A 15,776-nucleotide genomic window follows, 5' to 3' on the forward strand; every position below is an offset into this window, starting at 1 on the left:
ATCAGAAGAAGAATTAATATAATTTGCCTTCAAGAACAATGATCAGAAGAAGAATTAATATAATTTTCCTTCAAGAAACTAAGTTAGAGAAATTGATAAATCGGGATTTAAATTTTAGTACACTGAAAAATAAAAACATAAGAATGGAGTAGGAATTATTATAGACAAAAACTTAAAAGATAGTGTTGTTGATGTAAATAGAGTAGGGGATAGAATTATAAAAATCAAGATGGTGTTAGGACAAGAGATAATAAATATCATTAATGCTTATGCTCCTCAAGTCGGCTTAGTAGAAAATCTTAAGAGACAATTTTGGGAAGATATGTATAGTATTATACAAGGCATACTAGGGACTGAGAAAATATTTATAAGAAGAGATATGAATAAACACGTTGGAAGGGGTAACAGAAATTATGAGAAGATAGATAAAGGATATGGATATGGAGACAAAAATGAGCTTGAGGAGATAATCTTATAATGTCATAGGAGTTTAGTATAATGAATAGTTGTTTTAAGAAGAAAGAAGAACATTTAATAGCCTTTAAAAGTGGACAAAATAGAAGTCAAATAGATACTTTTTTTTTTAACTAGGAGAGTAGATCGTTTATCATGCAAGGATTGTAAAGTTATTTCAGGTAAAAGCCTAACCACACAACATAGATTTTTAGTGTTAGATATATATATATATATATACTAAAAAATTGAAGAAAAAGGATAAAATAAACTAGTGTAAGAGGACTAGGTGGTGGAACCTGAAAGGATAAAATATAATAAAATTTAAAGATAAAATGATCAAAGAAGGGGATTGGACTATAGAGGATGGAATAGATACAAATACTCTTTAGAGTAGATTAGCTAGCTCTATTAAAAAGATAACAAAATAGATTTTAGGTGAATCAAGGGGAAGATTCTCGAATAACAAAGAAAGTTGGTGGTGGGATAAAGATGTACAAAAAGTCATAAAGACAAAATAATTTGGTATAAAACATGACAAAAATGTAGAAACAGATATAACTTTGAAAACTATAAGAAGACAAGAAAAGATGCAAAAAAGGTAGTTCGTGAAGCTAAATATAGATCATTTAGTAGTTTGTATAATAGATTATATACAAAAAAAGGGGAAAGAGATATATTTAAACTTGTTAAAGTTAGAGAAAGGAAGAGTAAGGACTTAGGAAATGTAAAATGTATAAAAAGTGACAATGATATTGTCTTGGTCAAGGACGAAGACATTAAAGAAAGATGGCGAAGTTACTTTAGTAAGTTGTTTAATGAAAACCAAATAGAAGGCTTAAACTTAGAATTGTCAAATGAGGAAAATACTAAAAATATGAGATTTATTCGCAAAATTAGAGTTAATGAAGTAAAGTTTGAACTAAAAAAGATGAAAAATAAGAAAGCTATAGGACCAAATATCATCCCAATTGAAGTTTGGAAATGCTTACGTGATAATGGAATTATATGGTTAACTAATTTATTTAAAATAATTATAAAAACTAAGAAAATGTCAGATGAATGGAGGAAAAACACTTTAATACCTATATACAAAAATAAAGGAAATATTCAAAATTGTAATAACTATCGTGGAATTAAACTTATGAGTCATATGATGAAACTATGGAAAAGGGTAGTTGAACAAAGATTAAGGTCAGAAATGAAGGTCTCAGAAAATCAATTTGATTTTATACTTAGGAGTTCTACCACAGAAGCTATATATCTTTTGAGAAGAGTAATGGAAAAGTTTAGGGAAAAGAAAAAGGACTTGCATATGATATTTATTGACCTTGAGAAAGCATATGATAGGATACCTAGGGAAGTTTTACGGTGGGTTTTAGAAAAAAAGGGTGTATGTAGTAGGTATAGTGATGTCATCATTACGGATGTATACGATGGAGTAATGACTAGTGTAAGGACTATAGATGGAGAAAGTAGAGAATTTCTAATCTCCATAGATGTACATCAAGGATCAGTTTTGAGTCCTTATCTTTTTACTTTAGTGATGGACCAATTGACTAAAAGTATTCAAAAGGAGGTTCCATGGTGTATGTTGTTTGCATATGATATTATATTAATTGATGAAACTAGGGACGGAGTAGAGACTGAGTTAGAATTATGAAGAGAAGCTTTGGAATCCAAAGGCTTTAGGATAAATAGAAATAAAAAAGAATATATGAAATGTAATTTTAGTAATGATAGGAGGAATATTGGAGACAAAGTTAAACTTGATGATGAAAAAATAAATAACACTTGTAGATTTCAATACTTTGGATCTATTATGCAAGCTGAAGGAGAAATTGAAGATGATGTGATGCATAGAATTAAAGCAGGTTGGGTAAAATGGAGAAGTGCTTCAAGTGTACACTATGATCATAAAATACCCTTAAAATTGAAAGGGAAGTTTTATAGGATAGCTATAAGACCAGCTATGCTTTATGGATCATAATGTTGGACGACGAAGAAACATAATATCCAAAAAGTAAAAGTTGTCGAGATAAGAATGCTTAGATGGATAAGTGGTATAACATTGAAAGATAAATTAAGAAATGAACATATTCGCAGTCAGTTAGGTGTAGCTCATATAGAGGATAAGGACGACTCAGATGGTATTTATTGTAATAATGGATTGGATATTGGATGCACAACAGAATAAAAATGCAACAAATAGATCAAACTCAACGAAAAAATGATAAAATAACAAGCACAACAACAAGATGTATGTGGTTCAGCAAAGCCTACATCCACGGAAGCAATCAGCACAAAAATTTTACTAAGAAATTTGAGAATACACAAATACACTTCACAAAGATCTCTCTCATATCTCACAATACTCTCAGATAGGGATAAATAGGCATTCCTTCAGAGGTTTCCCTCCAATTACCCCAACCACCCCAACGTTCAAATTCAAAATTTGAATTTCTTCTCGCAGCCCAGGCGCACTCGTTGATGAGAACAGGGGATTTGTCGACGAGTTAAAAAAGTCAACTCGTCGACGAGTCTTTAACTCTGATATTTTCTGGCTCTTGGTATCTATTTGTCGACGAGCACAGGGAACTCGTCGACGAGTCTTCTACTACCAACACAAGAAGACCTTTATCTCATGTTTTCCTTCCTTTGTTTGTGATTCCCACCAAGTATAAGAGTCACACACAAATACAATAGTATGGACACTTGCAACGTAGGTCACATAGTGCACCAATGAGGAAAAGTGAGTTAGTTACTGTAGGGAGCAGTAAAAGGAGTAGAGGTTGACCTAAAATAATTTGGGAGGAAATAATGTGTTAGGATTTAATATCCTTGAATCTGTCAAAAGAAATCGTCCATAATTGCGTAAATTGGCGGAAAAGGATTCATATAACTGACCCCACCTAGTGGGACTTAAGGTTTGGTTTTGTTGTTGTTGTATTAAATTCAATTATTGTTGGTATGAAAATTATTATTTTAATTATTAATATAGTGTGTAAAATGCATAAATTCATAAGTACTCTTAGTAATGTATATCACCCCAAAACATGAAACTCTTAAGGGAATCAAACAATAATAATATCTATTGACATCTAATAGCTCTAGTTGATAAAAATAAATCAATATATTCTGTTAATATTAGCAGTTAATGAATATATTTCATTTTTAATTATGTATGTTGATTGAGATAATGAATATCAACACTATATTAGAGATAAATTGTGATTATTAGTATTTGATTAGATTTTTATCAAATTTCAAATGTTTTATGCAAATTACTAGTGTACTTCAATAGAATTATTATATTATAAAGAGACATAGAAAGTCAAATAATCACAATTGGAAAATAAGTTTTTTCCTTGCATGAATTGTGAAATATTTGAGTTTGAATGGCTTATATTTATGTAATTTCATATAATCATATGAAATGTTTTCCTTGTTATGCTTATGAAATTCTTATATATAGAAAAAAAAAATTAAATTATAAACACATGCACAATAAATTCTATTGTCAAAATATTTGATAATTTGACTCATAACTTAAATTTAATTATAAAATTTTAAAATTCTTAAAATGAATCCCGTGCATAGCATAGGATCTCTACTACTATGTGTGTATATACATTGGTAAAATTTTTCAAACCAACCAAATCGTCAATTTTTGAAACAAAACCAAACCAACTCAAAGCACTTGGTTCAGTTGATTTGGTAATTTGGCCTAAACCAATGCCTCACCCTAATACGAGAGGTCTTCATTCCTTGTGTGATTATATAATCACTAGGATTGTAAAATTTTTGAAATTTAATTTCTTCAATAAGAAAAAATAGAAGATCAGTCCCACAAAAAGAAATGAGTAAAACATTTACTCCGACTACCAGACAAACCCAAATAAAAAGGCTTTAGTTGAATTGGTTGAAGAAAATTGGCGGAATGGGCTTTAGGCATTTTGGGTTTCTCTTTGAGAACTACAAAAGCAACCCAATTATGATTTTGGGACTCTGTGAGGAGAGAAGAAGAAAATTGGTGGAATGGGTCTTGGAGATCTGAGAGGCTTTAAACTGATGCTTTATTAGGTGGGCAAGGTAAGGTCAATTACAGATTTGTGTGGTTTCATGACTAGGCACATTGCCTACATAAAAATAAAATGAAATACAACGAATTTATCAGCCTACGTAATTTTTTCACAAATTTTTCTTGTGATTTTTCATTTCACTTCACTTTCATTTCATTGTTCACACAAGCGATAAAAATTATTGAATTAAGATTTTTGGAGCAATAAAATGGAAGACAAACCATTTCTCATCCCATATCCCTTCTCACCCACACTCACAATTAAAAATTGAGAGCTTTAACATGAAAATCTTAAAATTTAACCATCAAATAAAATTTCAAACCATCTACAATATCAAGTCACCGCAAAGTACTAACTCTAATGCACAAAGAACAAAAATTAAGGATCCATACTCATCTTACAAAAATGATACAAACCAAAAGAATCGGGAGTCAAATGCCATGTCCAATATTATGTCTACATTATATACCTTAAAAAAAGCTGGTCTCTGCACTGTAATTACATTGACAAGATCTAGACTCCGTATATCAGGTCCAAGATCATGTAAATAATATTTACACAAACAAAAAAATGTATGTATGTATGACGATGATTAAATTGAAAATCATCCCAAGTAGGAAACATGATTGTTGTTGTGACACTACCACCTTATTATAACTTTGGTTATTAGAGGTCTATGCAGAAGCGTGAACCACAATTTAACATCTTTCTTGCATCCTATGGGCCTCATCCCCATTAATAAACACTACGTTCTGTAGGGGAGCCAGGAATGTATGGCACAAATCCCCTCCCACCGAACACAGGACGCATGTAGGAATCATCAAACTTTCGCCAGTAATAGTGAACGATGTGAGTTGGAGCAGTCAGGAGCATGCGCAGACTGCTTGGACGTGGAACGCTACTATGGCCCTCCGGGTCAGCTTCTGAATCTTGCCCATTTCCCAGAAGTGGCATTGTGAAGGATTTTGGAGAGGATGGTTCAGAAGACATCATGTGGTCGAAACGTTTTGCAGGCAGCAAAATACGTACAAGAGGTTTAGTCATCAATCCAAGCACCTACAAACACCAAAAATTAATTACAATGGCGAAAAAAACACAGTTGTCAAAATGGGAGTCGAAAATATTGAACATTAGATTTCATTTTTGAAATTTTCCCCAGAGAAAGTTAGCAGCAGTTTGCAGAGGAAGAATAAAAAGACCGTTGCCTTGCTTTGGGTCATGGGGATAATCTGCCCTGTGTGCCTACTGCTTATAGCCTGGAGCTAGTTTTTGTAAGGCTAAGGTACAATCCAGACCTAGGCAATGTAAAACTAGAATTGAAGGCCAGCACTATTCACAAACCAGCCACAAATGTGCAACTCATGAATTAATACCCTCCAACCCAACCCCTCCCCTATGATAGGATAATCCAATATTTTCACTACCACAATTTTACGCAGCATCCTTCTGGTGAATGGTACAGTATTTCCCCTTTGTCCAGGTAGGTCGCAACAAAGGTTAGTTCAATCCTCAAGCGAGGATTTTGGATATCTATCAGGCTAGAGCGCTGCCAACAGGATGTCCTTGATCATGAAATACACAAGCAATAATGATCTTAAAGCCTACCAGCAGCAGGAGTACCATCCAATCACCATTGCTTTGCCCAACCCCATGTGTCCAAAACAAATTGCAAACAGGTTTCCAAAATCAAGTGCTCACAATAAATAATTTAACAAGTAGCTTTATCCCAAAGACATGCAGAATCTTACCACATTGCTAAAAAGAACCACAGTGATGGTGCTGGTGATCATGATCGCATTTCCTCTCAGTTGAGTATGCCCTGAACTTGTAAACTGCATATGACATCAACATTCAGACTCCATTATACACAACCTGTGCACTCATGCATATTTCATGTAATTTAATGGGAAGAATAACATCATCCCCACATACAAAGGGGAAAAAAATGCACTTTGGAGAAGGCATGTTGCAAAAGAACAAACTGAAACAGATAAGATGGGGGATGCATCGACAGAGTTGAAACCATTACTACCTTCCATAAAGTAATAACGATCTACCGCGTTGAATGACAATTATACATGCAGGAAATCCATGAATAAATAAGACCTTTTTAACATTAATAATATTGCCAATGGGCAACACCCTCATCAATATTAGCAATATTATTAAAATCAACAGCCATCCAAATTACACTGACCTCCCCTAAGCTATTGACCAAACAAACACTAAGCATTATTTTCCCCAAATCTTGCACTCGGGGGCAAAACAAAAAAGCAACAGAAAATGGTGAGGTACGGGAATTTTCCCACATGGAGGATAAGGAGGCTCAAGGGCCCTGTGGCCCTATGCGCAAAACCTCACACTTATAATACACTTCAAGTGGATAATACTTTCGAATATGAGCCACAACTCATCAGTTTGGTTTCATGGAAAAATTAGAATCAAACCTTAACTTTGGTCCCACAAAATCAGCACCAGAACCTACTAAAATAATGCTTGGAACAGATAAAAAAATATATCAAAACCATAGCTTCAAGAAATTTTCAATAGTTAACGTAAACCCAATAAATATTCAGTTTTTTATCCATTAATGTACATCCAAATTTTTTAAAAATAATTAATTTATTGTTCTTCTTATCATGAACAATTCAAAAAAGTGAACCTGATCTAGTTTTAAATTGTTCATTAAAACACGAATGCGTGTCCATTGTACCATCCTTGAACCAACAGTGAAGCATCTGAATCCTTCGTCACACATCCTAGATCATTATGTGGATTGTAATGAATTACCTCCAAGTGTGGATTATCATGCAACTATGGTATTTATCTCAGATGATAGAACCCTCAGATCATTATACATAGTATTAAAGACAACACCAGCTTAAAGTGTGGGATCATGGCACATGAGCTGCTGCCAGAAACCATTGGCAATGGAACATATGCTCCATAGGATGCACATGCCTATAAAATAGAATATGCACTCCACATCGTGCTCCCTGTGCGCAATTTTGTATGTGCAGCCCCGCATTGCCTGGCAAAGCGTGAATATCCTAGAGTGCATATATGAAGCTTTCCGAGGAAATCAAGTTCCTGAGTGGGGGAGAATCTATAACATCCCTCAACCAATAGTAAAGCACCTCAATTAGTTGAATAATGATGCACCTCAATCCTTTGTCCCAGATTGGATATGAACTAGATTGTTAAGTGGTTTAATGATGAATTACCTCTAGTAACTGAATTAACACATCCAAAAAATAAATAAATAAATAATGATTTTAGCTCCATAGATATTGGTCTATTCAACTAATTTGGTTCCCAGGGCTTAGAACGCTACACACATACCCAACATCCCTCAACCAATAGTAGAGCACCTCAATTAGTTCTTCTTCTTCCTCTTCTTCTTCTTCTTCTTTCCAACTAATTTGGTTCCCTGGGCTTAGAACGCTACACACACGCACATGATATTGGTCTTTTCAACTAATTTGGTTCCCTGGGCTTCGAACACTACACGCACATGATATTGATCTTTTCAACTAATTTGGTTCCCTAGGCTCCTTCTCCCTTATCTGTTCTTCTTTTCTGTTCTGCCCCTCTACGGCTGCTGCTGCTGCTGCTTCTCTTCTTCTTCTTCTCTTCTTATCTTCTCTTCTTATCTTCTCCTTCTTCTTCTTCTTCTACTTCTTCTAATTCTCTCAATTCAATCAATATATATAAATTGCAATATCTGTCCTACATCAATAACTTCCTTTCTTTCCTTTCCTTTCCTTTCTTTTAAAGACCCAAATTGTTGTGCAAATTAATGCGTGCGGGAACATGATCAATTCATCAATGCAACAACCAACAATGAATAATATGAAAACACACTCACACATATAATAAAGAAAGCAAATAAACACACGACACAAGAATTTACGTGGTTCCACAATATGCCTACATCCACGGAGCAAGTGGTGGCTGATTTTCACTGTGTCAAAACTAGGGTTACAACATTGTTTATATGCTAACCCTACTAGTACAAAGGGATTAGGAAATTCCCTAAATACCCCTATATCAATCCCCGGAGGTTATGCCTCCAATCCCCAGCCTAATGAACTTCCCAATATAAAATTCAAAAACAATGTCAAACAAAACCATTGATGGTTTCAGCAAACCATCGGGCGGTTTCTTACCGAGACTGAAATCGTCAATGGTTTCAAACAAAATGTTGACGGTTTCTTTCCGAGCCTAAACCGTCGATGTAACTGTCGATCAATCCGTCAACTATTTTCTTCCTACAGGCCATGTGTTCCACTCAATATGAGTCACATTTTACAACAATCTCTACCTTGGCGAATATTCACCCCTTAGGAGAAAAACGAAAAACATAACCCGCAACTCCACCTAGGGCAATAGGTTGGGATGCCTCCCATCTAGCAACTGGAGACGTTGATCAAGTCCAAACAATGCTTGAACTTGTCAATGGTAACAGACTTTGGCAACATATCTGCTGCATTCTCAAAAGTGTGAACTTTCTCAAGTAGTAGTTCACCAGAAGCATCCAATTCCCTGATCCTATGAAATCTCACATCTATATGTTTGATCCTCGCATGATACATTTGGTTCTTCGCCAAAATAAATGGCACTCTGACTATCATAATGCAGCTGAACTCCACCTTACTGAATACCCAACTCCTTGACCAATCTTGTAAGACACAACACTTCCTTGGCAGTCTCAGTCATTGCCATGTACTCCGATTTCGTTATAGATAGTGCAACAAGTGACTGAACCATGGACCTCCAATAGATAGGCCCTCCCACAAGGAAGAATACATACCCTATGGTAGACATCCTGTCATCCAAATCCCCTGCATAGCCTGCATCCACATATCCCTACCACTGAAGGATCACCCTGTTGTCTGTTGAACATAATGCCATAGTCTATAGTACCCCTCAAGTATCTAAAAATCTATTTGACTGCATCTCAATGTTGTCGACCCGAATTCGAAAGAAACTTGCTCACCACACTGACAGTTCGTGTCAAATCCGGTCTTGTACAGACCATAGCATACATCAAACACCCCACTGCACTGGCATATCAGACCTTTGACATGTCATAAACGTCATCGTCTGTCTTTGGACACTGAGCGGTAGACAACCTAAAATGATTCGCCAACGATGCACTCACTAGTTTTGCACTATCCATGCTAAGCCTCTCCAACACCCTCTCAACATAGTTATGCTAGGATAACCACAATCTTCTGGAAGCTCTGTCCCTGCGAATCTCCATCCAAAGGATCTTCTTGGCTGCACCCAAATTCTTCATGCCAAACTCTTTGCTCAACAAGGTTTTCAAATTGTTGACCTTAATCATACTCCTCACAGCAATCAACATGTCATCCACATAAAGCAACAAAAAAATGAATGAGCTATCATCAACGCTCTTCACATAAACGTAGCAATCATACTCACATCTCCTCTAGTCAATCCAAATGATGTAGGAGTCAAACCGCATGTATCACTGTTTCAGCCCGTAAAGTGATTTCCTCAATTTACAGACCAAGTGCTCATGTCTAGGCTAACTAAAGTCTTCTAGTTGTACCATGTAAATTAGCTCTTCCAAATCACCATGGAGAAATCAAAGTGCGCCACTAATCCCAACACTGCCTTAATGGAAGTGTGTCTAACCACAAGGGAGAAGATCTCATCATAATCAACCTCTTTCCTCTGTGAGTAACCGTTTGCTACTAATCGAGCCTTGAACTTTTCTCCTTTTTATGATACCGCTTCTTTCTTCTTATACACCCATTTGCAACCTATTACTCTCTTCCCCTCTGGAAACTCCACTAACTCTTATGTTTGGTTCTTATGCAAAGATTTCATCTCCTCCACGATAACACCCATCCATCTACTTTTCTCTTGGTTGTGCACCGCTTCTTGAAAAGTAGTAGGACCCCCGCTACTAGTAATGAGTGCATAAGAAACCAGATCATCAAATCCATACCTGAGGGGTGGCCTAATAGTGCGTATGATCCTGTCTATAGCGATACTGTGATGCTGCTGGTCTCCTGAGCTAGAACTCACTGCATTCTGCACATTGTCATCTCCACCTTGAGTCTCTAACTTTCACCCGCACCACATGCTCATTGTTGCCGTAGTTTTCTAGCACCTGTTTCTCTTCTTCTCCCTGACTACACTGCAACATGGTTTTCTCATCGAAAATCACATCTCTACTGATCACCACCTTGTTTGCCTTCGGATCCCACAGCTTGAAGCCTTTCACCCCTTTCTAATACCCCATAAAGATGCATTGTCTAGACTTTGCATCAAACTTCGATCTCTCCTTACTAGAAACGTGCACATAGACTAGACATCCAAATACTCTTAAATCAGAGTAGTCTACCACACTGTCTGTCCACACCGCCTCTATAACTTTTCCATCTAAAACTGCCCTTAATGATCTGCTAATTAAGAAACACGTCATATTTACTGCCTTTGCCCAGAAGTTCTTTGCAAGCCATGCATTGAACCTGAGACACCAAGCTCTTTCAGCTATAGTTCGGTTCACCCTTTCTACCACACCATTCTATTATGGTGTATTGCATACTGTAAAATGTCTCCTAATGCCATGTTGCTCGCACAACTCCTTGAACCTCGAATCAGTATACTCAGTACCATTGTCAGACCTGAGGGATTTAATCTTTCTCCCGATCTGATTTTCTACTTCAGCTTTCCACAATTTGAACATAACAAACGTCTCTGACTTGTGTCACATGAAGTACATCCAGACCTTTCGTGAGTAAACATCAATAAAGCTCAAGAAGTAAATGCCCTCCCCGTGATGCTACCCTTACCGCCCCCCAAACATCGGAATGAATATAATCAAGAATTCCCTCCATCTTGTGTGTGGCTGCCATGAACTGCACCCTATTCTATTTCCCAAGCATACAATACATGCAGAAATTCAGCTTGCATGTTTGACACCCTTCAAAAGATTTCTCTTTTGAAGCTCCATCATCCCACGCTCACCCATATGCCTTGACCGCATATGCCACAAAACAGTGTTATCCGACTTAGACTCTGCAGCTGCAGCTCCACCTACAACTGTGGTATCTAGCAATGTATAGATATTCCCTGATAATTTGTCCCTTCAACACAGTCAGAACACCCTTACTCACCTTCATTACCCCACTTACACACTTGTAACTAAACTCGTTACAGTCTAAAAGTGCCCAATGAAATCAGATTCTTTCTTAACTCCGATATATGCCTAACATCACACAACGTTTTCACAACACCATCAAGCATTTTGATTCATAGTCCTCATTCCGATAATTTTGCATGAAGCGTCATTTCCCATCAGAACAAAACCAGAATTTTCCAACCTGTAGGTGATGAACCACTCTTTGTTTGGTATCATGTGATAAGAGCATGCCGAATCTAAGATCCAAGAATCCGTGAGATGATTTGAACTAGATGAAACCGAAAGCATATCACTATCACCGCTTTGTAAGTCTCCTTCTTCCACTACATTCACCCAATTTTGAGGAACCCTCTTTATTTTCTACATTCCCCTTCTCCCTCTTCGGATAATCTGGTTTTGTGTCCCTTTTTCCCACACTTGAACACCGTACATCCTTCCTTTTCCTAGAATTAAACCGAGCCTTATTGTTACTTAATCCGCTTCGGAACTTGCTTCTCTCACATTTCTGGTTACCCTTCACCACAAGCCCCACACCTTGTGAATCCTTTTCATACGTAGGAAACGTAGGTAAGGAATTCTACAACATCAACGTCTTATTTTCGTCTTCGAACTACACATCAAACCCACTTCAAATCACTGATGATCTGATTAAATATGTTGATGTGTTGATTCAAATCCAAACCCTCTAACATCGTAAGCTCATATAGTTTTTGCTTAAGATACAACTTGTTTATCAATGACTTGGACATATACCGACTCTCCAGTTTCAGCCAAACTACCGCCAGCAATTCCTCATCCATGACGTGATACATCACATCATCAACCAGACAAAGCCTGATAGTCAACACAACCTTCACTTTCAATTCCTTCCAACTCATGTCGTCCTTGTCTTCCAACTGTCTTTCGTATAATGCTTTCACCATACCCTGCTGCACTAACAAGTCCTTAACCCTCCTCTGCCATAGTCTAAAATTACCCGATCCGTCGAACTTGACAATGTCAAACTTCGCAGAAGAAATCCTAGCCATTGTAACCAAAAGCTCTTATACTAATTTGTTGTGCAAATTAATGCATGCGGAAAAGTGATCGATTCGTCAATGCAACAACCAACGATGAACAATATGAAAAACACACTCACACAAATAATAAGGAAAGCAAATAAACACACGACACAATAATTTACGTTATTCGGCAATGTTCCTACGTCCACGAGAGCAAACGGTGGCTAATTTTCACTGTGTCAAAACCAAGGTTACAACATTATTTATATACTAACCCTACACATACAAAGGAATTAGGAACTAGGAAGTTCCTAAATACCCCTGTATCAATCCTCAGAGGTTATGCCTCCACATCCCCAACCTATTGATCTTCCCAATTCAAAATTAAAAAACAGAGCGCCAAACAAAACCGTCAATGGTTTCTTACTAATCCTGAACCATCGAAGGCTTCAAACAAAACATCGACGGTTTCTTCCCAAGCCTAAAATGCCGATGTAACTGTTGATCAATCCGTCGACTGTTTCTTCCTACAAACATAGTAGTTAAAAGCGCGCCCCTAGGCACAAGGCGTAGTGAAGCGAAGAGGCTTGCGCCTCAAACCAGGTGAGGCGAGGCGACCTGCAAGAGGCGACGCTAGGCGAGACGAGGCGCACTGTGGCGACAGGCGCAGTGAGTCGCGCCTTGTGAATTTTTAGTCATTTAAAGTAGAGAAATAGCCACAGCCAGACCCGTAGCCCTCATTCGACTCGAACAAACATAGCCCCTAGCCCCTCTCGGCCCTTCGAAGCCCTTCGTGAGTTCGTTTTGCAGATTTGAACCAGCAGGAGCCTTCGCGATCCTTCGAACCAGCAACGTGAGCTCGTCTACGAGCCTTCGAACCAACTGGAATCCTTCACTTCTTCGTTTTCGAGCTTCGAACCAGGATCGTGAGTTCGTCTTCGACATTTTGAAGAAGCACAACCCTTCGCGACTTCGTTTCCAACCAGCAGGAGCCCTCGCGAGTTCTTCTTCTTCTTCTTTTTCTTCTTCTTTATATGTAAGCTTATAAATTAAATATTTTCTTTAATTAATCTAAGCTTATAAATTATAACTAATACATAATATTTATTTTTTTTACTGAAATTTACCTACTGTTTTTAAATTTGTAATATTTAGTTTAATTAATGTAAGTTTATAAATTATAACTAATACATAATATTTATTTTTTTTATTGAAATTTGGCTACTTTTTTTCCTCTTCTTCTTTATATGTAATTAGTAATTAAATATTTAGTTTAATTAATGCAAGTTTATAAATTATAACTAATACATAATATTTATTCTTTTTACTGAAATTTAGCCACTATTTTTTAATTTGTAATATATAGTTTAATTAATGTGAGTTTATAAATTATAATTAATACATAATATTTATTTTTTTTATTGAAATTTAGCTACTATTTTTTGATTTGTACTCTTTTCTTTTGATGATGAACTATGTTGAATTGTTTATGCTTTTGGGCTAAATTTTCAATTTTGTAATTGAATTTTTTGGCATTTTAAATTCTAATATTACTAGATATTCATATGTTCATATATCAATTACCCCAAATAGACATTTTACACCATTTTAATAATTGTGCGCCTCACTTTCATGAGGCGCGCGCCTTCGCCTTGCGCCTCGGCTTCAAAGACCCTTTGCGCCTCGACTCGCCTCGCGCCTCTAACTACTATGCCTGCAGACCGGCTTCCTTGTTTTTCCTCAGCATGCTTTTCCTATGCATGTGTTCCATTCAATATGAGTCACATACTACAACACAAACAAATTCAAGGATTCTTGTTTCTTTGGCCCTAAAATCATGAAAAAGCAATAAAGATTTTAAAGGTCGAGAAATTTTGTTTCTTCAATATTATTGGATTTTGAATCTTGAATTTAAATTGAAGAATTCTTGCAATCCCTCATTGCTTAAACATTCTTCAATTGATTTTTCGTTAGAGGCATCAAATTTCTTGTGGCAGAGACAAGAATATAGTAGCTGAAGCCATAGAAAATCAAATCCTGGTTGACCCAAAACTTCATATTCATTTTTCGCGCCAACTATTTGGGCATATTAAATAATTCTTGCAATTCCTTGTTGCTTAAATATTCTTCAAGTGATTCTCGTTACCAGCATCAATTTTCCTGCATTAAAGAGTATTTTTCAAGCAATTGTCTTCACCTTTTTAGTTTCAGCCACCGGTGAGATCTTCTCCTCTTCAGTTATTTCTGTTCTTATTACTATTATTATTTTTTTTTTTTCAATAGTTGGTTAGTTGTGGTGATCTTGTGTCTAGGATTTGTAGGCTTAATATTTGTTTTTTGTGTTTTCATTTGCAAGTTTTGGAATATAACAATTTTTATTTTTTTATTTTTTTTTGTTTAAAAAGTACTATTGCATGGATTTTAGTCTAGCTTGGATGCACACTCAAGGTTATATGCTTTAAAAATACTTTTAATGCATTGTACTATGTGACTAGTTTCTACTAGTTGTAAGGTGTAACTTAGAAAACTATCTCTGTGGAATAAGTTTGTTAAAAAAAAAACACACAAATGTGTACTTCGCATGTGTAACACAAAGTCTTTGTACGCATAACCTATCCCAAGCTCGGATAAAGGAGGGGTTGTGTTAGGTAGCTGACAGCCAAGGTAAAACTTTGTCAAATCCTTTTACCATGAATTCTTACCAAAATCACCTAGATCAAGAGAATAGACCGGGTTAGTATAAAAGGGATAGGGTTAATAAGTTAGTACAAGAAACTAAGACAAGATTATCAACTTGGAATATAGGGACTCTTACGGGAAAAAGTACGGAAATAGTGAAAATAATATTTAGAAGGAAAATTAATTTAGTCTGTCTTCAAGAGACGAAATGGGTAGGAGAGAGCCCCGAAAATTGAAAAATCAAGATTTAAACTTTGGTGCACTAGCAAAAAGAAACATAAAAACGGGGTGAGTATTATTGTAGATAGAAATATAAAAGGATAATGTAGTAGAAGTTAAAAGAATAAGGGATAGGATCATTACAATCAAGTTAGTTTTAGG

At 36.2% G+C, this 15,776-nt stretch overlaps 1 protein-coding gene across 6 annotated transcripts in view; it reads right to left on the reverse strand.

Moving 5' to 3' along the window:
- Positions 1-4,971: 4,971 nt before the first annotated feature.
- LOC131155783 (sodium/hydrogen exchanger 1-like) overlaps positions 4,972-15,776 on the reverse strand; it is a 36,729-nt gene continuing 25,924 nt past the window's right edge. For all 6 annotated transcript variants that reach the window (XM_058109183.1, XM_058109180.1, XM_058109186.1 and 3 more), the window contains exons 14-15: positions 6,284-6,367; positions 4,972-5,591 (exon numbers count right to left, since the gene is read on the reverse strand). In XM_058109183.1, the coding sequence (XP_057965166.1) occupies positions 5,271-5,591; positions 6,284-6,367 (405 nt within the window). In that variant the 3' untranslated portion in view covers positions 4,972-5,270. The remainder of the gene's footprint in view (positions 5,592-6,283; positions 6,368-15,776) is intronic.

This window comes from Malania oleifera, chromosome 5, assembly GCF_029873635.1.
Source record: "Malania oleifera isolate guangnan ecotype guangnan chromosome 5, ASM2987363v1, whole genome shotgun sequence".
NCBI classification, from domain to species: Eukaryota; Viridiplantae; Streptophyta; class Magnoliopsida; order Santalales; family Ximeniaceae; genus Malania; species Malania oleifera.